This window comes from Equus asinus, chromosome 30, assembly GCF_041296235.1.
Source record: "Equus asinus isolate D_3611 breed Donkey chromosome 30, EquAss-T2T_v2, whole genome shotgun sequence".
NCBI classification, from domain to species: domain Eukaryota; kingdom Metazoa; phylum Chordata; class Mammalia; order Perissodactyla; family Equidae; genus Equus; species Equus asinus.
Window position 1 is genome coordinate 22424932 of NC_091819.1, and position 24328 is coordinate 22449259.

A 24328-nucleotide genomic window follows, 5' to 3' on the forward strand; every position below is an offset into this window, starting at 1 on the left:
TTTCCCAGCCCCGCCCTAGGAGCAGGCGCTGGAGGCAGGAAGAAGGGAGGATCAGGAAGGAAAGGAGTCCTGGTGTCTTCCTAACACGGCACCCTCCTCCAAGGCAGGGGCAAGGTTCATTTGTTGAATTCAAAGGGGAGTTGGTGGCACCCTCTTGGTGCCAGGCAGAGGCCCTCCCACAGACAGGGGCTGGGGAAATCTCATGATGGAGCTTCATCAGGCCAGAGGGCCTGCCATACTGCTTCTCCGAAGGCCGGCCCTCACCAGGCACTAAGCAGGCAGAGCAGACCAGTGAGCAGGGCAGAGAAACCAAGGGGGATGGGCATGCATCATGGTAAAACTAATTATCTTCTCAGGGGCAGCTGTGGCTTCACATACACGAGGTAAAACATCGAGCGGGACTAGGGAATCCTTGTAAAATGACACGAATTCAGAAACTTGCCTGCCAGGTGATCAAAGGACTTCTACCTTAACAAGAATGATGAGAGCACATCTGCAGGCCCGTGTGTCGGACCGCTGCAAGGGCTCGGTGCCCAGGTGAGAACCACAACTCACTGTGAAGGGTGCAGGCACGTTGCCTTCTGCCTCGCTTCCTTTGTCACTTGCCGATTCTTCTGTCTGCAGATAACAGCAAAAACTTGCAATGACAAACAAAACTGATCTTCCTCAACTAACACCCTCCAAACAAACAGACTGTTCACACCCAGAATAATAGAACCAGCTGGCACCAGGCTCCCAGCGGCAGCCCCAGAGAGGATGGGGGGGCAGTGCTGGGAGCGGGGGAAGGGGTGGGGGCGGAGCTACACATAGGGGCAACCGCCCACGCCTTCCCCGGGGATAAATAAAACCCGGAGAAGGCTGTTGATGACATGCTGACATGAGAAAGGGTGGAGGAGCGGGGGGAGGGTGAACCCACCGTCTCCTCCCAGGTCGCCCTGGGCAGCGGTGGGGGAGGGGCTTTACCTTGTAGTTCAGAGGGCTGAGGTGCTTAAAGCATCCAAAGCAGGTGTAGGCCAGGCAGACGAGGATGGTGAGCAGCACGACCAGGAGGTTGAACAGGGTGGGGGGGGCCATCGGACCTGGGGACAAAAGGATGCCAGCTTGGCGGGGGGGGGAAGGGGCTGCCACTGGCCCTCACCCTGCTGAGGAAGAGGGGCCACCCTGGCGCAGGAGCCGTGTGTGACTGCTCCCTCAGGCAGGAAATAAAGAGAAGGCGTCCCCCCGCCCCCCTCCAGCAGCTGGGATGGCGTCTTCACAGCCAGGAGCACAGAGTGACCCATGAAGGGTGGCATTATCCCTGGCCAGATTTCAGGCCCTGGGACACCAAGTCAGTGGCTATTTGCCGACTTCCTTGCTGAGCCAGTTTCCTCCAGTCTCCAGTGTCCCCGGCCAGGTAGGATGGAGGCTCCCCCACCCGACCGGGGCCAAGTCACACATCTCTTCTGCCCTTTTCTTTTTCCCCCGAGAGTGTCAGCTTTCCCTCCTGTGTGCCCCCACCCCCTCCACACTGTGAGGTGTGAGCACCTGAGCCCATCCACACCCCCAAAAGCAATCTGGACCAGCTTCCCATCTCCCCTGGTTCAGCCCCTTCATAGCTGATAAAGGGACTGTTTTCTCTCTAAGCCTGTCTGGGAAAATCGACCTGGCCTTCACCAGGGTTACACTTGAGCTTGGGCCAGCTCATAAACTGGGTTGTCAATCTGCACCCAATGTCAGTCCTCACCCTGAGTACCATGTTGTCATTGGACACCCAACCAGCCCTCATGCTGGTACCACCTTCTGATTGGATACTGAGTTGAAGCTATTACAGCAGTGAGGGATTTGAGTGACTGGCGTGGATGCTGGAATGTGAGGCAGCGGTCTGCCTCCTGCCCTCCCCGCCCCCCCAGGTCAGCAGGGCCCCTCACCAAGGCGCAGGAAGGAGAAGAAGAAGAGCCAGAAGAGGCACAGGATGGGGGCAGCCAAAGCCTGGTTCACGGCCGCAAAGTGGATCCTCTTCTCCAGCTTGGCTGGCAGGTAGGCGAAGTAGAGGTTGTGCCGGTCCACCATGTGCTTGAGCAGGATGTAGATGAGGCCTGCGGAGGCGGGGCTGTGAGCTGGGGACCCGGCTGGGTCTCAAGGGCCCCTCCGCCACCTTCCTCCTGGGGGTGCTGTTTGTGCATGGAACTGGGGCTCGGGCTGCTCTTTGACCTCCTGAACCCGGAATTGGGCTAAATGCAGAAATGCCTATCCTGGCTGTTAATGTTCTCTCCTCTCCCTTCCACTCCCCTCCCCTTCCTTTCCCTCCCCCCTCCACTTCCGCCTCCCCCTTCCTGGCCTCTTTCTGACCCCAAGGAGTCGAGGTATCTGTGATTCTGTCCCCATGGAACACTGAAATGCTAGGATCATTTTGGGGAAAGACGCTATCTTACACCCAGGGGTCTGGACCCCTCCCATGCTGAGCCCCTCATCCCTCAGTGCTCCCAGTCCCCTTGCCCTCTCCCCCCCAAGGTGACCCCTGCGCTCATCCCAGTCAACAGATGCCCAATTGTCTGACTGCAGCGGCAGCACAGAACAGGGGTGCTGCCTTTTCTATTATGTCAGCTTCTTTTGAAAATCTTTTTGTTTTGAAAAAGTGATACTGTAGATTTTTTAAATAGTACAAGAGAATATACAGGGAAAAGTGAAACTTCCTCCTACCCCTAAACCTCAGATGTCACTATCAACAGTCTCTTGGGTGTTCTGTTTGCTTCCAGAGGTGTCCATTTTTCTGCCAGTTCCTGATTTTTTCTTTTACAGTCATGGGTCGGTTAACGACGGGAACACGTTCTGAGAAATGTGTTGTTAGCTGATTCCAGCTTCATGTGAGGACGGAAGTACATGCGTCATCATAGCATGTACTTACACAAACCTAGATGGTAGAGCCTCCTACACACCCAAGCTATGGTCAGCCAACCCATGGTACTAATCATATGGGCCCACCATCGTGTATGTGGTCCGTCCTTGACCAAAACGTCGCTATGGGGCGCATGACTGTAGTTGCAAGACTTTGGCCTTTAAAGTCAAACAGTCTGATTCAAAGCCTGGCTCTACTCACTAACAGCATATTGAGTGCTTCATCCGTGAAAGGACACAGAAACAAGACCTGCCCTGTACGATTGCATAAGCATTAAGTGTGATGATCCGTGTGGAGTGCAATGGTGACCAGCCAGGGCGAGGGCACAAACTGAGCCTCGATCATTACTGCTGGCACTGTCTCAGTTGCTGCTGGAGAATCGACCAGGAATGAAGTGGTCAGCTGGCAGAGAGCCTCAGACCAGAAGTACTGAGAGAGGCCATCATTTGGAAGACTCGTGGAAGGAATTCATGAGAAGTGAAATTAAATTTGGTGTCCCGTGTGTCTCCTTGGCAGTTTGTGGTTCCTGTAGCTACATGAGGTCCTCTGTTGGTGGGTCTCCATAACGCCCTGGTGATGCCTGTCCCTGGGGGGCTTGGCAGAATCAGCCATCCTACCCACCCTGAGTCCAGCTCCAGGGCCACTCACCGAATGGTGCGATGATGGGGCAGGTGATGCTGTAGGCCATGATGACAGTGAAGATGCAGAGCATCCACGCATACATGGCTCCGAACTCGTATTGGAAGGCCTGGTTCTGGGAGGAGGTGGTGGTGAGGAGCTCACAAGCTTGTTCCACCCAAATCCCCCTCCATGCCCTCCAGATGGTAAGGGGAGAGCAGCGTGGAGAAGGACTGTGGAAATGGGAGACTCACAGCTACCCTCACTTCTTGAGGTCCTTTCTATCCCTCCACAAGCCTTCTCCAGCTTCCCTCAGCTCACACCCAGACCTCCCAAAGTACAGTAATTTATGTTTTCTTAGTGTTTGTCTTGTTCAAATCATGTCAACCCAACCAGCCCTTGAGCCCCTGGAGGGCGGAGAGGATGTGTCTGAGGAGAGACTGTAGAGTGATCCCCCACAGACTTCGGCGTCAGACCCAACATCAGCTCTGCCCCTTAAAGCCGTGTGTCCTGGGCCAAGCGCTTAACCTCCCAACGGCTTAGTCTGTGCATCTGCAAAGTAGGGTACCAGCAGCACCCATCTCCTAGGGGTGCTGAGGATAAACGAAAGAGTGCATAGCTTCTCCAGCTTTCCGCGCACGTTGCCCACAATGGCAAAGGAGAGTAAGAGAACCCACGCCACCCAGTTTAGGGAATCTCAGAACAAATGCCCGCAGCCCAAAATGCCTTTGACCTCTGCGGTAATCTTAAGAGTTTATGCAAATGACTGCCCCTGGAAAAGGCATTCGTGGACTTCAGCTGTACGGATGTGTGTGATCAGACTGGTTAAAGTGCAAAATTCCCAACTCTCCTCCAGCCTGTGAGTGTGAGTGGAGAATCGTGAAACCATGCCACACTCACGCAGGCTCTCCTACCTCGCCCCCTGCAGAGGCGGCCCTGCACCCCTGATGAGAAGCACGCAGCACGGTGCCTGGGGAAGTGCCGCGGTGGCAGCTCCAGAGGGAGGGGAGCCCTGCCCGCCCTGCCAGCCCGCACCTGCTTCACGTTCCTGCGGTCGGCGGCCGTCTTGGCCATGATCATGCGGAAGGTGTAGAGGATGAGGCCGGGCAGCCGCAGCAGCTCCATGCCGCCACCGATGAAGGCTGAGGCGATGACGTAGTTCACGAAGAAGGCGCCCTGGTCGGGCAGGAAGACGCACCTGGGGACCAGCGGGTGTGAGCTGAGGGCCCCGAGAGGCTCCTTCCCACGGGAGGAGAGGGCCCCTCGGCCGGGCAGAAGCAGCAAGTCCCGGAGACGATGCTCATCCTTCAGTTGGTAGGTGTAGGCAGCACACACATGTGCCAGGCTCTGTTCTAGACCCTGAGAATAAAATAAGACCCTGCCCCCGCTCTGCTGGAGCTCACATCCTAGCTAGGGACGCACACAATCAAGGGGATACACAGCACGCCAGGTGTCCTAGGTGCTGCAGCGGACAGGAAGCAGGGTGGGCAGTGCTCACTAGGCTGCACAGGGCGGTCAGAGAGGCCTTGCTGATGAAGAGACATTTGCCAGAGACATGGAGGAGGGCAAGAGAGAGTCATCTAGAAGCCTGGGGAGAAAGCATTCCAAGCAGGGGAAACAACAGATACAAGAACACGCCTGGCACGTCAGCGGAACAACGGGCGGGGCGGGGCGGGCAGGGGGGTGAGGTGGACAGGCGTGCAGGCCTCCCGGAGCAGCTCTGGCTGTGGGGAGGGAGCCACGGGCCAGGAGACCACACACGGCCACTGCTGACCTCATGTGCAGAACGAGGGCAGCTGTGGTGGGGGAGGTGAGCATGGTCGGATTCTAGATCCATCCTGGAGACAGAACTGTCAGGACGTGCTGATGGAGGGAAGAGAGGAAAAAGGAAGGACTCCAAGGTTTTGCCAGAGCAACTGGAAAACCAGAGTAATGGGTGGGGGAAATGTGTGGGAGCAGTAGATTTGGGGATAGAAGTCAGGAGTTTGGTTTGGGGCAGGTGAAGTCTGTGATGCCCAGTAGAACTCCAAGTGGGGCCACGGCAGACCACTGCATGTGGGAGTCTGCAGGTGCAGGCTGGAGCTATAATTCAGGGGTTGTCAGGTGGCATTAAAGCCATGGGTCTAGCTGAGGTCACCTGGAGAGGGGGAGTGGATCGAGGACTGACCGGAGCCCTCAGACAGCCTGTATTTAGAGCCCAAGGAGATGCAGAAGGAGCCGCCAAGGAGGCTGAGAAGGAGACGCGTGGGATGGGAGACGGAGGAGGGGAGACCCAGAGCTGAGTGAAGACAAGTGTTTCAAGGAGGAAGGCGCAATGAAGGTGTCAGATGTTGCTGACAGATCACATAAGACGAGGACTGGGAGCTGACCACTGGATCTGGCAACCTGGAAGTCACTGTCAACCTAGACAAGAGCTGGTTGGGGGTACCTGTGTCTGTCTGTGGCTACCAGCTCCCGAGTCATCAGCTTTCCAGCAAGAACCCATTTAAAATAATTCACTCCATCCTTCTAGGTGAGCATGGCCAGCCTTCCCTATAAACAGCCCGTTGGAAAAGTCAGTCCCGAGCAGGAGGGCCTATACTGGGACCTACAGTATAGAGCAAGAGGGGCGGAGGTTGAATCCCAGCTCTCTCTTAACTAGCTGGACAACCTTGGGCAAGTTATTCCACATCTCTGGGCCTCAGTCTTCTCATCTGTAAAATGGAGAGAATCAGAGTATCTACCTCACGGCTTGTTGTAAAGGTCAAAGGAGAAAAGAATAAAGCATTTGGCACAGTGCCTTCCTTAATAACAGGTATTACTGTTAAGTGGGTGAAGGGGAGCAGAATACGCCACCACAAAATGTGCCACTTTGGCATATTGATTATTTTGAATTAAAGTTACTTAAGAAGCAGCTGGTACAGGAAGGACCCTCTGACCTGCCTTTGTCCCCAGAAGCAGGAGCTCTCCCATATGAATCACCCGCCCTGCTCCAGGAGGGCAGAAGGCATCCTCATCCCCAGAGACAGGGGGTTTAGGGCCCAGAATACTCTACAAACAAACCTCGTTACTTCTTCACTAATTTGCTATCCCAAGTCCGAACCCCTTTATCTTGTCAATTCTTTACAAATTTATTGTTTCTTTGTCTAAAAGGTCTAAGAGCTGCCTGCTCTGGTCACTTCAAGTCTCCTATTTTTAAGGGCTCCCATGCGTACGAAATTATATTTGTTTTTCTCCTGTTAATCTGTCTTACGTCAATTCAATTATTAGACCAGCCAAAGAACCTAGAAGGGAAGAAGGAAAAACTTTTCCTCCCCTGCGTGGGTGTGGTACAAGCTTAAAATACTAACAAGGACCCACATCGGCAAGAAATTTAACTCCATTCTCCTAGCAAAAACAATCCCGAGTGCAGACGGCCATTCTGGTGGCAATGTTTAAACCTCATTCTCCCTCCCCATCCCCGGCACCACTGAGACCCAGCAACCCCTTCTCCCCAAGTGGCCCTGTTCTCAGTAAGTAAGTTTCAAAGAACGAGACTGCCACTGATTGAGTTGTGGCCTAAAAAATTAACCACATTTCTGCACACATAGCACAAAGTGGTCAGCTCCCGTGGGGCAGCCAAAGGCTCTGCCTGGTGCATCCCAGCCGGGAACGTGGTAGGGGTGGTGGGGAAGCCCCAGCCCTGTGGTCTCGGGGAGGAAGATGTCTGCTCTGAAACACAGACCACCCTCCCCCAGTGCAGCCCCAGCTGGCGCCTCCGTTGGGACATTTACCCGAGACCATGGCTCCGAAACTCAACGTGGCTGATACTTACTCCAACCTGACAGAGGCCTCTGAGAAAGTTTTGTCAAAGAGCCATCGGAAGAAAAAATCCAGACTGAAAGAAAAATGAATCCCGTAAGGGTTTATTTCCAACACTCCATGTGATCACGACACACGTTTTCATTTTTTCCTGCTCTGAAAAACAGGCCATATCTGAAAATCTACATTTGTTCTCTAAGATGCTACGTACTACAATGTAACTTATCAGGGGCTTTTTTAACAGAAACTTTCTTCCTGAGGAATAAAACCAGGATTAGACCCTCCACCTAAGTAGAAAATCTGTGATAAGTTTTATTTTTAAGCTTTTTTCTAAGCAAGAAAGATCCATCTCCAGAAGAATCAGTGGGCCAGCGCAACTGCACTCCAAGTGGGCGTGACAGGCTTAAATATTGTTAGAGATTTGCATCCAGTCCCAAACCATTTCTATATTCATGGGGACAGTGCTCTCCAGATGCAACCCTGATTCTGAAATGAGAGCAGGAGGCAGTGACGTGTACCTGGTGAGGCCGAGAGAGGGCAGAATCAGCACCATGAAGATCAAGAATATGTAGACCTTGGTCATCATGATCCGGTTTTCCCCAGACCTGCAGGAAGTCAGAGGTGAGCGCTCAAAGTCCCCAACATTCTCCAGGTGTCCCCAGTAAGGGCCCTGCTGTGTGCTCATTGCCCATGGAGGGGAGCATCAGAGACATCCTTCTCAGGGGAGGGGCCTTGAGCTCCCAGGCACTCACTTGGTCCAGTGAGACTCCAGCAGTGTAGAGTAATACACGATGGTCGGGAGCAGGGCTGAGAAGGACCACAGGAGGAGGGTTGGGAAGAATTGGCTGATGACGGGGTTCTAGAAAACAAGGTCCGCAGAGAGAGTTGGGGGACTGTGGGCCACAGGAGCTTTGAGGCCATGACCTGTTAACATGGTGGCTCAGTGAACTCCAGGGGTCAGGTTTTGGTCATCTTTGACCCCTAGAACTAACTCTATGTCTGGTACAGTGTAGATACTCCATAATATTGGATGAATAGACATCAACAGCACCTGATATTTGTAGAGCTCTTTAGAGCAAAGAAAGTAACTTCACATGCAACTGAACTCCACGCGTCTCACTGACCAGATAGACAACCTCCTCAGTTCCCTTGAGGAAACCAATGATGGATGTCAAGGGAAGACAGAACACTGATGGCCAGGGCTCTCCCCAGCTGGCCTGCCCTCTCAGCTCCACCTGGACTTACCAGGACTGCCTCGCATTTGTTCCCAGTCCTGTCTATGCCCATTGTACTTGTTATCATAATTACATGGTTTGATTAACTGATTACTTTCCCTAATTAAATGTGCATCAAAATAGAGACAAAATTTCTTTAAAAACTAAGTTGGATACTTTCAAAAGACTTGATCAAGGCCAATTTCTTAAAAATACTTTTGAATTAGATGAGAGTGAATAGACTGTAAAAGACAGAATGAAATGGAACCCAGGAAACTCTATCCTTAGAACAGCTTGGCAAGTAGCTTCGAAATCTTGCTTTACTATAAGAAGCCACAACTGGAGGGAGTGACGTCAGGATCATGGTGGAGTGAGCTGTTCCCTTAGTCTCTCTCCGATAAGTTACAACCAAATGGATATTCATTAACCAACAGAAGATTCCCTACAAAGCACAATAGGATGTTTGAGAGATCCATGCAGCCATACATCTGAAAGTGGGGGTACTGGATCCCTAGGAAGCAGTGGAAGGAGGTGAACAGATCCCTCCCCCTCCCCACTGGCAGCAATCTAGGTCATAGGTCCTCATGCAACAGCTGGCATGCAGTTGTAGGAGGAGGCAAAGGAATGGGCCGGCCTGCAGGCGAACGCTTTTGCTTTTGCAGTGGCAGCCCAGCCTGCAGGAACACTCTATACTGAGTGGTACAGCTCAGCCACCATGTGGGCACCCCCACCAAGCACAGCAGGCCAGGCAAACCGCCCGTGGGTGCCGAGCAGACCCATGCATGAAAGAAAGCACCCCTCCCTGCTGGCCTAGCACACCAGCTTGGCCTGTCTCTGGCCAAGGCAGTGGATCCACACCAGAGTGCCTGCGCATGAGTGTGTGACCCACCAAGTGGCTGCGGCCAGCAGGCAAATGCAAACAAGCCCTATCACACAACTTCCAGCAGACACAGCAGGTTCAGAAAACACAGCTCCTGACCCCCGCAGCAGTGGCAGGTGGAATCCGTGACCTGATACCACCACTAGGCAGCAGCAGAGGATCATTTGGTCAAACACCATCAAGAACTACATTAACACTCTACAGCAGAAGGAAAATGACAAGTCTCTAGAAACCAATTTGAAGTCACAGAAATTTGCAATCTAAATAACAGAGAATTCAAAGTAGCAGACATAAAGAAACTCAATGACTTATAAGAAAACTCAGAAAGACAGTTCAATGAACTCATGAATAAAATTAATGAGCAGAAGAAATTCTTCACAAAAGAGATTGAAACTCTAAAAAGAAAAAAACTAAACAGAAATTCTGGAGATGTAGAACACAATGAATGAGATTTGAAAAACAATCTAGAAACCTGAAAAAACAGAGCTGACATTATGGAGGACAGAATTAGTAATTTAGAGGATGGAAATATAGAAATGCTTCAGGTGGAGGAGAGAAACTAAGACTTACAAAAAAAATAAAGAAATTCTTCGAGAAATATCCAACTCAATTAGGAAATGCAACATAAGGATTATAGGTATTCCAGAGGGAGAAGAGAGAGATAAAGGAGCAGAGAGCTCGTTTCAAGAAATAATAGCTGAGAACATCTCAAACCTGGGGGAGAAACTGAACTTACAACTATATAAAACCAATAGAACTCCTAATTACATCAATGCAAAAAGACCTTCTCCAAGGCGTATAATAGCAAAACTGTCAAAAATCAATGACAAAGAAAAAAGATTAAGGGTAGCAAGGCAGTAGAGAATGATCTACAAAGGAACCCCCATCAGGTTTTCAGCAGATTTCTCAGCAGAAACCTTACAGGCTAGGAGAGAATGAAATGATACATTCAAAATACTGAAAGACAAACATCCAACCAAGAATATTCTATCCAGCAAAACTATCCCTCAGATACAATGGAGAAATAAAAACTTTCCCAGATAAACAAAAGCTGAGGGAGTTCATTGCCACTAACCTCCCTTAGAAGACATGCTCAAGGATGCCCTCATGCCTGAAACAAAAAGGCAAAGGTTCACAAAGCCTTGAGCAAGAAGATACATAAATGGACAAAACCAGAAAATTGCAGCTCTCTATCAGAGCAGGGTAGCAAACAATTATAACATAAAAGATAAAGGGAAGGGAAGCATCAAAAATAAATGTAAACACTTCATTTTAATCACAAACTCACAATACAAAACAGAATAATTTGTGAGAACAATAACTTAGATGAGGAAGAGGTAAGGGATGGAACCTGCTTAGGCTAATGGAAGCTGCTTAGGCTCTTTCTTCTTAAAATGGACTATCATATCTATGAGGTATTTTATAGAAGCTTCATGGTAACCACTAAACAAAAAATCAGAGTGGAGCCACAAATCATAAATAAAGAGAAAACCATCACACAAAACCTGAAATGCAAGGGAAGAGAAACAAGGGAAATATACAACAACCGGAAAACAAGAGATAAAATGGAAGTATTAAGCCTTTATATCAATAATCACTTTAAATATAAACAGATTGAATTCTCCAATCAAAAGACACAGAGTAGCTAGATGGATTAAAGAACAAGACCCAACAATATGCTGTCTCCAGGAAACATATCTCAACTCTAATGACAAACACAGGCTTAGAGTGAAGGGATGGAAGACAATACTCCAAGCTAACGGCAACCAAAGAAAGCAGGTGTTGCCATACTTATATCAGACAAAGTAGACTTCAAGATAAAAAAGGCAGTGAGAGAAAAAGAAGGGTAGTATATAATGATTAAAGGGACACTCCACCAAGAGCACATAACACTTATAAATATATATATGCACCTAACACAGGAGCACCAAAGTATATAAAGCAACTACTAACAGACCTAAAAGGAGAAATTAACAGCAACACAATAATAGTAGGGACCTCAACACCCCATCTACATCAATGGATACATCATTCAGACAGAAAGTCAACAAGGAAATAGTGGACTTAAATGAAAAACGAGACTAGATGCACTTAATAGACATATATAGAACATTCCATCCCAAAACAGCAGAATACACATTCTTCTCAAGAACACATGAAACATTCTCAAAGATATGCCCTATGCTGGGAAACAAGTCAAGCCTCAACAAATTTAAAAAGACTGAAATCATATCAAGCATCTTTTCCAATCATAATGCTATGAAACTAGAAATCAACTACAAGAAAAAAGCTGGAGAAGTGACAAACATGTGGAGACTAAACAACATGCTACTGAACAACCAATGGATCAATGAAGAAATCAAAGGAGAAATAAAAAAAAAAGTGGAGAGAAATGAAAAAGAAAATACATCATACCAACTCTTATGGGATGCAGCAAAAGCAGTCCTAAGAGGGAAATTCATAGCAATACAGGCCCACCTCAACAAACAAGAAAAATCTCAAATAAGCAATCTTAAACTACACCTAACAGAACTATAAAAAGAAGAACAAACAAAGCCTAAAGTCAGCAGAAGGAGGGTAATAATAAAAATTAGAGCAGAAATAAATGAAATGGAGACAAAAAAAAAAGAAACAGTAAAAAGGATCAATGAAACTGAGTTGGTTCTTTGAGAAGATCAACTAAATTGACAAACCCCTAGCCAGACTCACCAAAAAAAAAAAAAGAGAGAGAGAGAGAGAGAAGCCTCAAATAAATAAAATTAAGAAATGAAAGAGGAGAAATTACAATGGATACTACAGAAATACAAAGGATTATAAGAGAATACTATGAAAAAGTATATGTCAACAAATTGGACAACCCAGAAGAAATGAATAAATTCTTAGACTCATACAACCTCCCAAAACTGAATCAAGAAGAAATAGAGAATCTGAATAGACCAGTCACAAGTAAAGAGATTAAAACAGTAATCAAAAACCTCCAAAAAACAACAATCCAGGACCAGATGGCTCCTCTGGAGAATTCTACCATTCAAAGAAGATTTAATACCTATCCCTCTCAAACTATTCAAAAAAATTGAAGAAGACAGAACGTTTCCTAACTCATTCTGTGAGGTCAACATCACCCTGATCCCAAATCCAGACAAGGACAACACAAAGAAGGAAAATTAGAGACCAATATCACTGATGAATATAGATGAAAAATTGTCAACAAAATATTGGCAAACCGAATACAGGAATACATTAAAAGGATCATACACCATGATCAAGTAGGATTTATACCAGGGATGCAGGGATGGTTCAACATTTGCAAATCAATCGATGTGATATACTACATTAATAAAATGAGGAATAAAAACCACATGATCATCTCAATAGACTCAGAGAAAACATTTGACAAGATCCAACATCCATTTATGATAAAAACTTCCAATAAAATGGGTATAGAAGGAAAGTACCTCAACATAATAAAGGCCATATACGACAAACCCACAGCCAACATCATCCTCAATGGTGAAAACCTGAAAGCCATCCCTCTGAGAACAGGAACAAGACAAGGGTTCCCACTCGCACCACTCTTATTCAACACAATACTGGAGGTTTTGGCCAGAGCAATTAGGCAAGAAAAGAAATAAAGAGGATCTAAATTGGAAAGGAAGAAGTGAAACTCTATTTGCAGACAACATGATCCTACATATAGAAAACCCTAAAGAATCAACCAGAAAACTATTAGAAATAATTAACAACTATAGCAAAGTTGCAGGGTACAAAATCAACTTACAAAAATCACTTGCATTTCCATACACTAATAACGAACTAGCAGAAAGAGAACTCAAGAATACAATCCCATTTACAATTGCAACAAAAAGAATAAAACATCTAGGAATAAATTTAACCAAGGAGGTGAAAGACCTATACACTGAAAACTATAAGACATTGAGAGAAATCAAAGATGACATAAGGAATGGGAAGATATTCCATGCTCAGGGATTGGAAGAATAAATGTAGTTAAAATATCCACATTACCTAAAGCAATCTACAAATTCAATGCAATCCCAATCAGAATCCCAATGACATTCTTCACGGAAATAGAACACAGAATCCTAAAATTTATATGGAAAAACAAAAGACCCCAAATAGCTAAAGCAATCCTGAGAAAAAAGAACAAAACTGGAGGCATCACAATCCCTGACTTCAAAATATTCTAAAAAGCTATAAGTAATCAAAAAAGCATGGTACTGGCACAAAAACAGACACACAGATCAGTGGAACAGAATTGAAAGCCCAGAAATAAAACCACACATCTACAGAAGCTAATCTTCAACAAATGAGCCAAGAATATAGAAAGGAGAAAAAAAAGTTTCTTCAATAAATGGTATTAGAGAAACTGGACAGCCACATGTAGAAGAATGAAAGTAGACCATTATCTTACACCCTGCACAAAAGTTAACTCAAAATGGATTAAAGACTTGAATGTAAGACCTGAAACCATGAAACTCCTAGAAGAAAAACATAAGAAACATTTTATATCATTCTTAGCAGCATCTTTTCGAATACCATGTCTACTCGGGCATGGGAAACAAAAGAAAAAATTAAAAAATGGGGATACGTTGGACTAAAGAGCTTCTATAAAGCAAAAGGAAACCATGAACAAAATGAAAAGACAACCCACCAAGAATGAGGAAATATTTGCAACTCATATATCCACCAAGGGATTAAATCCCAAAATATATAAAGAACTCACAGAATTCAACAACAAAAAAACAAACAACCTGATCAAAAAATGGGCAGAGGATATGAACACGCATTTTTCCAAAGAAGATATACAGATGGCCAATAGGCACATGAAAAGATGTTCAATGTCACTAATTATTAGGGAAATGCAAATTGAAACTACAATGAGATATCATCTTACACCTATTAGAATGGCTATAATTACCAAGACGAAAAATAGCAAATGTTGGAGAGGATGTGGAGAAAAGAGAACCCTCATACACTGCTGGTAGGAATGCAAACTGGTGCAGCCACTATGGAAAACAGTATGGAGATTTCTCAAAAAATTAAAAATAGAAATACCATATGACCCAGAGCAATCCCACTACTCGGTACTTATCCAAAGAACTTGGAATCAATAATTCAAAGAGACTTGTGCACCCCTATGTTCACTGCAGCATTATTCACAATAGCCAAGATGTGGAAGCAACCCAAGTGCTCATCCACTGATGATTGGATAAAGAAGATGTGGTATATCACAATGGAATACTACTCAGCCATAAAAAAAAAAGAGAAAATCATCCCATTTGCAACAACATGGATGGACGTTGAGGGTATTATGTCAAGCAAAATAAGCCAGAGAAAGACAAACATAACATGATTTCACTCATATGTGGAAGATAAACAAACACATGGACAAAAAGAACAGATCAGTGGTTACCAGAGGGAATTGGGGGTGGGGGTTGGGGGAAAGGGGTAAAGGGACACACATATATGGCGAAGGATAAAAATTAAACATTGGTAGTAAACACAATGCAGTCTATACAGAAACTGATAAATAATAATGTACACCTGAAATTACACAACGTGATAAACCATTACAACCTCAATAAAATAATTGGGAAAAAAAAGAAACCACAACTGGAATCACAAACAATGAAATGAGGGGGTGGTTTAAGTAAAAGAGACAACGGGAACTCTCATCAGCAGACCCACTCTCAAAAGAACAGGCATTGACCACATATCCAAAGACTGGCAAAGGAATGAACATCTCCACGCTTGAAATCTAAACAAAACTGCCTAAGGTATCCTATGTGTGTCTTATTATATACTGAGTCAGACAAGAGAGCTTCAACCACACGTTAGCTATTTGATCCGCACCACAGCAGCCCATGAGTACAGATGGCAGGTGTTTTAACTCCAGTTTTTGGATGAAAAGCCAGGGCTCAGAATCCATCAGCTAGGGAAGGAATGGCCGAGCAAGGAACAGGACCTCTGACCTCCAGTCCAGCATGCTTTCCCAGCATGCTTAACTGAATGCCAAGTGGTGTTGGAAAAAAAGAAAAAGACTTAAGGTGATCTTTCAACAAAGCTAATTATGGGAAACCAATATCTCTTTAAGTAGATGCCAATTTAGGGCGTGTTTAGCTGTTCTCATCGATTCATCTAAGACTTTTAAAAATCATGATTCCCTATTTAGAATCAATGACTTTATAACAAGATTATCAGAAACTGAAATGTAAGAGGAATAATTAATTCACGATTCTGGACCCAAATCAACAAAGCTCTTTTCATTCTTTCCTGCCTGGTCCCCACGGCATCCATCACACACACGTATTGCTATGGCTATTGCTTAGAGACAATTCCACATTCTGCTTTCATCACAAGTCCCCCAGGTCCGCCACAAAGTCCATACAATTTCTTAATGGATGCTTAACATTCTATCAGACTGAATATACCCCATTCAACTTGAATAACCCCTACTGCTGAACATTTAGGCTGATTCCACTAAAATATATATATATATACAAATCATTACTATAGAGACACTAATAAATGTGTTCATGCCCCCTCAGGGCTTAAAACACAGACACGAGCTGAGTGACATGACCTCCTGGTTCAGTGTCCCCCACGTCCCTCGGGTCCCATTCCTCCCCCACCCACCAGCCCTCCTGGGATAGGCCTTGCAGAATGGTCACTCACATTCAGTGCACGGATGGGTTTGGTGACATTGAACTTGTCCATGGTGGACAGGATGATGGAGGGCGTGGTCAGGAAAAAGAGCCCCACGAAGAGAATGAAGTTGATGCCCAGCCACTGGACCCACCAGCGCAGGCCCTGGGTAGAGAGGTTCTTCCTGCAGAGGAGAGGACAGAGGCCCTGGGGGCTTATCTCCCAGACCCCGGCCACCCACACGCCAACCCTGCTCACAGCCTACGTGGGTCAGAAGGTCAAATTTAGGCAAGGTAAGAGACTAGCCTGAGCGCTCTGGCTGAGGGCTCATTTCGACCTCAGGGGTACAGGCAAGTGTTCTGCACTGACCTTCAGCTATGGGAAGGTCAAATTTGGGGTCCCTGTGAGCTCAGAGCGAAAATCATTTACTCAGTGCTGACGTGGCTCCCCAGCTAGAGTTGGGGGACCAGAACCAACCAAAGGGATGCCATGCGCACCCAAGCTAACCAAACGAGCCTCTGACACAGCATTTCTTAGACATGTCTGGGATACTCTATGACTAACGACACATTTTTCCCATCAGGGCCACAGGCTGGGGGTGCAAGGAGGAGGGAGACAGGGGACAAAGGCACAAAGACGCAGCTGGCACCTGCCCTGGCCTCTCACCCCATCTAGAGCAGACCCACAAACCAGTCCCACATTTAGACAGCCCTACGAACCCAGGAGCAGAACGGTCAGAGGCCAAACCAGAGCCCAGTGGAGGCAAGCCTCCAAAGCTCGCTCTGGGCGAGGACCTGAGGCTGGGCTGCACAGCCAGAGGGCTGGGCCTCCGCTGGGGCTGCCCTCACCCTGGACACCGAGCTTAAGGCTCGAGAAGGCCCTGTGGACACGGCTTAGCTCACCAGCGTGTCCCCAGGCTAGACAGGCCGCTGACACTTGACCTAAGGTGGCACTGTCCCATATGGTAGCCATGAGCCACATGTGGCTACTGAGCATTGAACTGGGGCTGCTCCAAATCCAGATGTGCTGGAAGTATATACTCCACACTGGATTTCAAAGACCATAAGTATGAAAAGGAGAATGTAAGACTTCTCAATTTTTAAAGAACGGAACACATGTTGAAATGATAATATTTTGGATATATAGGGAGCGATATTATTAAAATTAACTTTCACAGTTTTTTACTTGTTTAATGTGGCTACAAGGAATTCTAAAATTCCATGTGTAGCTCACATCATATACTTACTGGACACTGCCGATGCCAGGGAGTAACGCTGGAGTGACACGCCAGGGAGGACATGCACCCCCAGGTCAGCCTCACCCCTGCCCAGAGAGGTGCAGGAGACCTGTGCAGCCCTCCCTGAGCGCCAGCTCACATGGCTGCTTCTAGGGGACCGGGCGGCCCCCACCGGTGCCCAGGCCTCTTTCCAGCACTTACCAGCAGATGTCCTCGGGGTAAGAGGCGAAAGTGACCGTCCACTTGGAGGGGTAGAGCTCTCTGCTGTAGGAGGACGGCTGGGGCTCCCCTTTGCACCGCAGGCCCTGACACTTGCAGGCATTGAAGTCTTTCAGGATGCTGCCGGGAAACACAGACATGCCAGGGCCCAGACCACGCGGGGGACCACGTACACACGTGGGAGCCTCGGGGCACAGGGCTGTGCTGCATGATTGTCCATTATCACTGACGCTGTGAAAGCGATGCCCTGCTCGGCACACCACGTGGAGGAGTTTGTTTAATCCTCAGAACAACCCCCCCTGCAAGCCAGGGGTTCCTATTCCTATCTCACAGACGAGAACATCAGGCTCTCCGAGGCAGGTTTTGCGCCCCATCTGTGTGACTCCAGCATCCACGCTGTGTGCACTACCCCACACTCCACTCCTCCTCAGGGCCATGCCCCTCTGCCCCGCCCAGGAAGCTGGAGCATGGTCGGACCCTCTGCCAGTGGCCCCACCTTTCCGTCCCTCTCTTCTTCCCCAGGCCCCATAGCAGCACGAGACATGTGCTTGTTCCCATTGTGACTCCAAGATTTCCCTCCCGAGGACTCCCATCTCAACCCTCACCACTCTTTCCCCCTTTATCCTCTCATGAGGAACCCACCAGCCCCCCTGCTCCCGTCTCAGAACGCCCTTCCTCTTTCCACCGTCCTCCTCCCGGCCCCTCACTTCAGGGTCTGCAGGGCACAACCAGGAGCCTGTCCCCAGGGTACACGCTGCCAGAGCAGGCAAGGTAGGGAAAGGGGCATTTGCTGGGCCACCTCCTTTCCGCGCCACGCACCCAACCCCATCGCCTGCTGCTCCCAAGGCCAGGTGACACCAGATCCCAGGCATGAGGGCACTTTACGAGCTGGAGCCCAGGCCAAGGTGCACTGTGGGAATGAATGCCCAGGCCAGGCTCTCCGCAGCAGGGACAGCCCTGCGGTGCCCAGGGCTCTTCCCACATAGCTGTGCATGGGCAGGAGATGGGAAGCCCACCCAGAAGGATCGGTGGTCCCAGAGTTCACATCTGAAGGAGGACGCCATCCATCCCACCTGGCAGAAGGCTGGGACACAAAGGCAGTGGGACCCCCGGGGCAGCTGGTAACGGCCCGGCAGTGAGTAAGGCCACATCAACCCAAGAGGGGCTCAGCCAGAATCACCCAGGCCCGGCTGTCACTCAACACGGGCTGGGCTCACAGAGGGAGGGAGTGTGATGGCTGCCTACCAGCCACACCCAGGGAAGGAGATAGAAATGCCAGACAAGTCCCAGAGATGCTAATTCAGCAGCACCATCTCTATCCAAGAGGGACAGCAAGTCATCTGGAGGGGACAGGGAGTCAGTCGAGAAGGTGCCTGGGACATGCCCACACTCACTAGGTGGCCATGGACTTCTCCTGGAAGGTGACAAAGGCCATTCCCAGGGGCTGGTCCCGGACCCTGCATTGCTCCTGTGTGATCCGCTCCGTCAGCCTGTCATTCATGCGCTTGTAGTAGGAGATGGCGTCCTCCTACCAGAGGACACATCCCCTGTGAGGACGTGGCCCTAGGCAGCTGTCAGGGGCACCCAGCACCCGCGCCCCTGGCCAGGAAGTGGGCCCTCACCCACTCACACCCGGGCACTTCACAGCAGCAGAACTGGCCGCAGAGCTTGGGGTTAATGAGGGTCCTCTGGCCTGTCTTCACCTGCAGGTTCGTGTAATAGGTCAGGCTCTTCTCAGTCTTTTTTCTGCAGGAGGGGGACAAACTTCAGTCCTGTGGTACGGACCCCACACCCACCATCCACCATTGGTCACCACCAGAACCAGGAGTTCAGCTTTCTCAACAAGAATGGGGCAGAGCCACCCACCTCCCTCCCCCGCTGGGGGCGCCAAGGCCAGCACAGAAGGAGGGTGGGCATCTCAGAGGGGAGGGGTCAGAAAGCTGCGGACCGGCTTCCCCTGTGCACGCCCACCCCCCAGCCCTCCCTTACCTCTCCTGGCACAGGTCCATCAGCTTGGCCACGTCATAGCACAGCTGGACCTCCACCACTTCACACGTCGGGTACGCGTCCCTGTGCCCAGCGCGGCCCGGAGGCAAAAGAAGGCCATTAGAAAAGAGACCCCAGGGAGGAGAGACACCCTAGTCTCCAAGGGTGGCAGAGCTATCACACTGCTCATCTCTGTGCTGGCGGAAACCTCTTCTCTTTGTCTTTTACCAAAGGGGGAATTTTTGAAATTGAATACAAACAGACCTTTTTTAATAGCATGAAACTGAAACTGACAAGTTTATATCCACTTGGCTTTAAATCAGCTGGCACTTCTCCCGGGGAAAAATGAACACTGTTTGTTATCCCCTCTACCCACCCAAAGGAATAGATTCCTTGCCAGCTCTAGGTCCTACCTATCTTGGGCCATCACTGAAAGCCTATTCAGTTTGTGACCCTTTTGAAGGTCTTAGACATTTTAGGACGAGGGAGAGCAAAGTACCCCCAGCCTAGAAAATGTCTACACACGTTCAGGCTCATAGTAAAACACTTATAAGTGTGCTCTATCTATTTTTGCTATTGGCCAGGTACTGTGACAGCATTAACTTACTTAATCCTCACCACAACCTGTGAGGTTTTGTCCCCATTTTACAGATGAGGAAAATAAGAGTCAGAGAGGTTAAATGACTTGTGCCTAAAGTCACACAGCTGGTGAGTATCTGAGCCAGGATGTGAATCCAGGCAGCCCGGCTCCAAGACCCATGGCAGTCCTGTCCCGAGCCCTTCCACGGCACCAGCAGAGCAGGCACACGGCAGCCATCCGATGCTCACGTGGCAGGGCCAGGTCCCTCTCGGACCTCACCAGGTGCCCAAGGGGAAGACGTAAGGCACTCACCTAAGGTGCCTGCCCCGGGGGACTGTGCTGATCCCGCCTGGAGGGTGCCCAGCTCCTGTTCCCATCCACAGCCCTGCTCACCGGAAGTGGCTCTCCACGGTCTCCTTCTGAGCATCTCTGGGGAGTCCTGTGATGAACAGCGTCCGCCTCACCTGCCAGAGCAACACACCAGGGAGAACAGACATGAGGGAAGCCAGCCTGCACGGGGGCCCGGGTTTTCCACCCCTTCAAGCTCCCAAAGGAGAACAAGGGGCACTAGGAAGGCTCAGGTGCTCTCCCGTAGCCTGGGAGAGCCCCGGAGCCTGTCGGCGACACAGCATCTCCTTCCAGGCTGTGCAAAGAACACATTTCCAAAGCAGTTCTGTGAACCTCCTCTGCACGACAGGAGATGGAGCAAGAACCCAGAGAGAGGAAGTGACTCAAATGGGGTCACACAGCAGATCAATGCAGGACCCAAGCCTGGGACCAAGTAATAGAAGCTGTGGTTGCAAAGAGAGAGGGGGCTGCTCTCAATCTGAATGTCTTAAAAGTTACCTAGAATCAGTAACTACAAGCCCAAACCCACAAATCTAAGGGCTAGTTGGCAGAATGAGGGGAAAATATCTGAATCCTAAAACAATGTATCCGAAAATTAAAGAAAAAGAAGATAATGCCAACTCTGAGTGCAACTATGCAAACCAGATTCCAGAGGCCCCTCCTCAAGCTCCCCGCTGTGGTGGTCCTGCAGAATAAGCCTGGCTGCCATCCCTTCCGGCTCCCGCCTGAGACCTTCCCCAGCACAGCCCGCCCCCCCTGCCTCACTCACCAGGTTCTCCTCTGTGTATCTGATGGACTGCGTGTGGCGCCGCATCAAGCCCACCGTGAGGAAGAGGTAAACCACAGCGAAGACGGTGTGCAGCCAAAGGAGGTCGTTGCTGAGGAGGGGAACAACACCTGCCGTCAGGGCTCGGCTCCCAGGCAGGGACTGAGGGTGCAAGGGCTGGGGCTTGGTTACCCTCACGGCACTGGGGCGAGGACGATGGCTTCATCACAACAGATGCCTCCAACAGAGGCCGTGTGGCCCACAGTGAACACCTTAGAGAGCTCCCCCGGCCCTGTCCTGACAACTGAACCCCAGACGCACAAGGCCCTCCATGTTTCCTAAAACCCACCGCAGGACAGCGGCTGCCTGGGGCGTGTCCCTGCCCATAGGCAGCAACACGCTTGCTGCTAAGGGACTTTCAGACATTCGCCCACCCGCTTTGGACGACCTCTGGCTGACCCTGGGCTCCAGAATCTGCCTTCCCTTGCTCTCCTCCATCAGCACCCCGTCCCCTCCAGCCCCACACTCACTCAGTCTGTAGGTTGGCTATCGTCGTCCTCCCAAAACTGTGAGGCTCTTTGTCTGCAGAGAAGCACAGATACTTAGTTCCAAAGCCACACGGGGGAGGTGGGAAGGGGGCATAACCAGCCTTGGTCTGTGGAGCTCTGAGGAGGAGAAGCAAGACATGGCCAGACCAGTCAGAGGACAACAACGTCTGTCCAGTCTTTTCAGAGCTATGCCACCCATGGCCTCTTCCTTACTCCAAGATGCTCCCTGACACCTTCTTCTCAACCTACCATGGGGACAAAGTCAAATTTGAATTCATCTTGCTTGGAGATTCTTGTAGCATTCCTTGAGAAATCTAGAAACATCTTAAGCTGCTCCCAAAACCAAAGTTAGGAATCCCTGGGCATAAGAAGTAGACTCATGACGGCATTTTGGAAGCTGGATTGCTGCAGTTGCTTGGAAATATAATTCCAAGCTCTCATTTTCACCCTGAGCATCACAAACATCTTCTGTTCCACTAACCGTGACCTCCTGATTTGGGTTGGGGCAGGAAAGCATGAACCACTCTCTGAGAGGCCCTGATTCTATAGACCTTGGTTTCTTCCTCCTACTTAGATAGAACTGGAATTGATTTAGGGGCCCAGCTCGTGGCCCAGGTTTGGGGTCGATTCTTCTCCAGATCTTTAACCAGATGGAAAAGTCTTGAAAGTCACCCTGAGACCCTCACATCTGAACGTGTGCACGAATCCTGGGGTTCTGGTCACCACGATGAGCCCCTCCCCCTAAGGCCACAGCTCTGCCCGGACCCAACTCAGACATGGACGAGGGTTCAGTACCTAGCAAGTCTCCCGAGAGGTTGACGGGCAGGATGACGCACAGGGACAAGATGTTGACCGCCACCAGCAGGAAGATGATGTGTCTCTGGAAGGACAGGTAGTGGATGGCGTCCTCCCCACAGCGCTCCAGGATCTGGTCATCACTGGCCAAGACACACACATGGGATCTCAGTGAGTAGTAGTAAGCGGCTGGGCCCTTGGGCCTTGCACAGATGGTCTCATTTAATCCTCAAGACCATCCTGTGAGGTCGGTCCTAATTTTATCTGCATTTTGTTTGTTTGTTTGTTTTTGCTGAGGAAGATTGGCCCTGAACTAACATCTGTGCCAATCTTTCTCTATTTTCTATGTGGGTCACCACCACAGCATGGCCACTGACAAGTGGTGTAGGTCTGCGCCCAGGAACCAAACCTGGGCTGCCAAAGTGGAGTGTGCAGAACTTAACCACTAGGCCACGGGGATGGCCCCATCCACATTTTTTACATATGAGGAAGCAGAGATACAGAAAAAGTGCATAACTTTTACAGTCACGTGGCTTGTAACAGCTGAGCTGTGATGAGAACTTCAGAGCCGCCCTCAGCCCCACACTCCTGGGCAAGGGAACCTAAGACCAGGCCATCTGATGTCTCTAGAAACCCTTGTGCCCACAGTTGTGCATGGGCGAGGTGTGTAAATGCCATCACTCACAGCCCCTTCCTGCTTCTATGGACAAGAAAGCCACTGACAGCGGCTGCTGGGAATCTCCCCCTGAAGCAGGCTGGAGGGAGTCCAGGCCCGCGGCCCCATCTGTCCTCCCGTGTCCCCCTCAGGCATGCTGGGAGAGAGGGAAAGCCCCTGCTTAAACGATCCAAGGCTGAGTCCATCCCACTGCCCCTGCCCTGTCCCTGCCACGGCCCCAGAGATAGCAGGTGACCGGCTCCGCCCTTTCCCACCCTCAAGGCTGTATTTGGAGGCTCCAGGTCATTTGGGGGCCCAGAAAATTCCAGGCTCTGACAGTCAGACTTCTGTGCTACAGAGGGAGCAGGAGGGTCTCCTCTTGCCCACTGTCCTGATGGGTCCTGCTTCTAGAAGGCCGGGAAAGCACGACCCTGGGAAGAACTCAGGGAAGCAGGTGCTGCAGCAGAAAAAGGCAAATCAGAGAGGTGTGGAGCGTGGGCTTTGCAGTCTGACAGACAGAGCACAGTGGAAGCCGGCTCTGCCACCCCAGGGAGCGGGTCACGGGTGCACCTGAGGCTGGGACCTGAAGGAGGGCAGCTGCTGCCGCTGGGTCCCTGGAGACCTGGCAGGAGCACAAGAGGCAGTGAGGAGCAGGCCAGACGCTGTGTCCACACCTGAGGATGCTCTAGGACGCTCGCTAACCTGACTCCTTCTTACTAATACCTGGGGGACAAAGCTTTGCAATGAGCCACACTGCTTTCACTTGTACATAAACTACCTAATGACAGATGCACTTACTAAACAAATGCTGACGAAGATGAAAACCCACAAATCAGCAGTTTTCAGTACAGTTTTCCTTGGGAAACTCTTCTGACTTCCCTATCTTGCAGGGGAAAGGCAACTCAGAAGGAAATGGAGAGGCGTCTTTAAATGTCAGTTGTAACACTGGCTGTGAGCAGCTGTTAGAATATAATTGTAGCTTTAAAAAAGTCACAGAGCAGTCCATTCTGTGGCTAGAACAGAAGAGAAAAAGCACTGGAAGTTGAAAAGGAAAAATATGCCTGATAGAGGATTACAATGACAAAGCAGAACACACAGCCACACCACACGACAGCCTCACTCAGTGAGAAATGAGCGTGCAGGCGGAGGGGACCGGATGGGGCC

General features: G+C 49.5%; 1 protein-coding gene across 2 annotated transcripts in view; it reads right to left on the reverse strand.

Moving 5' to 3' along the window:
* TMEM63A (transmembrane protein 63A) overlaps positions 1 to 24328 on the reverse strand; it is a 37687-nt gene that overhangs the window by 1616 nt on the left and 11743 nt on the right. For both annotated transcript variants that reach the window (XM_014862367.3, XM_014862368.3), the window contains 17 exons: positions 22510 to 22652; positions 21697 to 21748; positions 21170 to 21278; positions 20446 to 20516; positions 19476 to 19556; positions 19109 to 19232; positions 18881 to 19014; positions 17469 to 17606; positions 16061 to 16214; positions 8026 to 8132; positions 7792 to 7878; positions 7287 to 7349; positions 4529 to 4691; positions 3524 to 3629; positions 1908 to 2075; positions 964 to 1079; positions 556 to 618 (listed from right to left, as the gene is read on the reverse strand). In XM_014862367.3, coding sequence (XP_014717853.1) covers positions 556 to 618; positions 964 to 1079; positions 1908 to 2075; positions 3524 to 3629; positions 4529 to 4691; positions 7287 to 7349; positions 7792 to 7878; positions 8026 to 8132; positions 16061 to 16214; positions 17469 to 17606; positions 18881 to 19014; positions 19109 to 19232; positions 19476 to 19556; positions 20446 to 20516; positions 21170 to 21278; positions 21697 to 21748; positions 22510 to 22652 — 1879 coding nt within the window. The remainder of the gene's footprint in view (positions 1 to 555; positions 619 to 963; positions 1080 to 1907; positions 2076 to 3523; positions 3630 to 4528; positions 4692 to 7286; positions 7350 to 7791; positions 7879 to 8025; positions 8133 to 16060; positions 16215 to 17468; positions 17607 to 18880; positions 19015 to 19108; positions 19233 to 19475; positions 19557 to 20445; positions 20517 to 21169; positions 21279 to 21696; positions 21749 to 22509; positions 22653 to 24328) is intronic.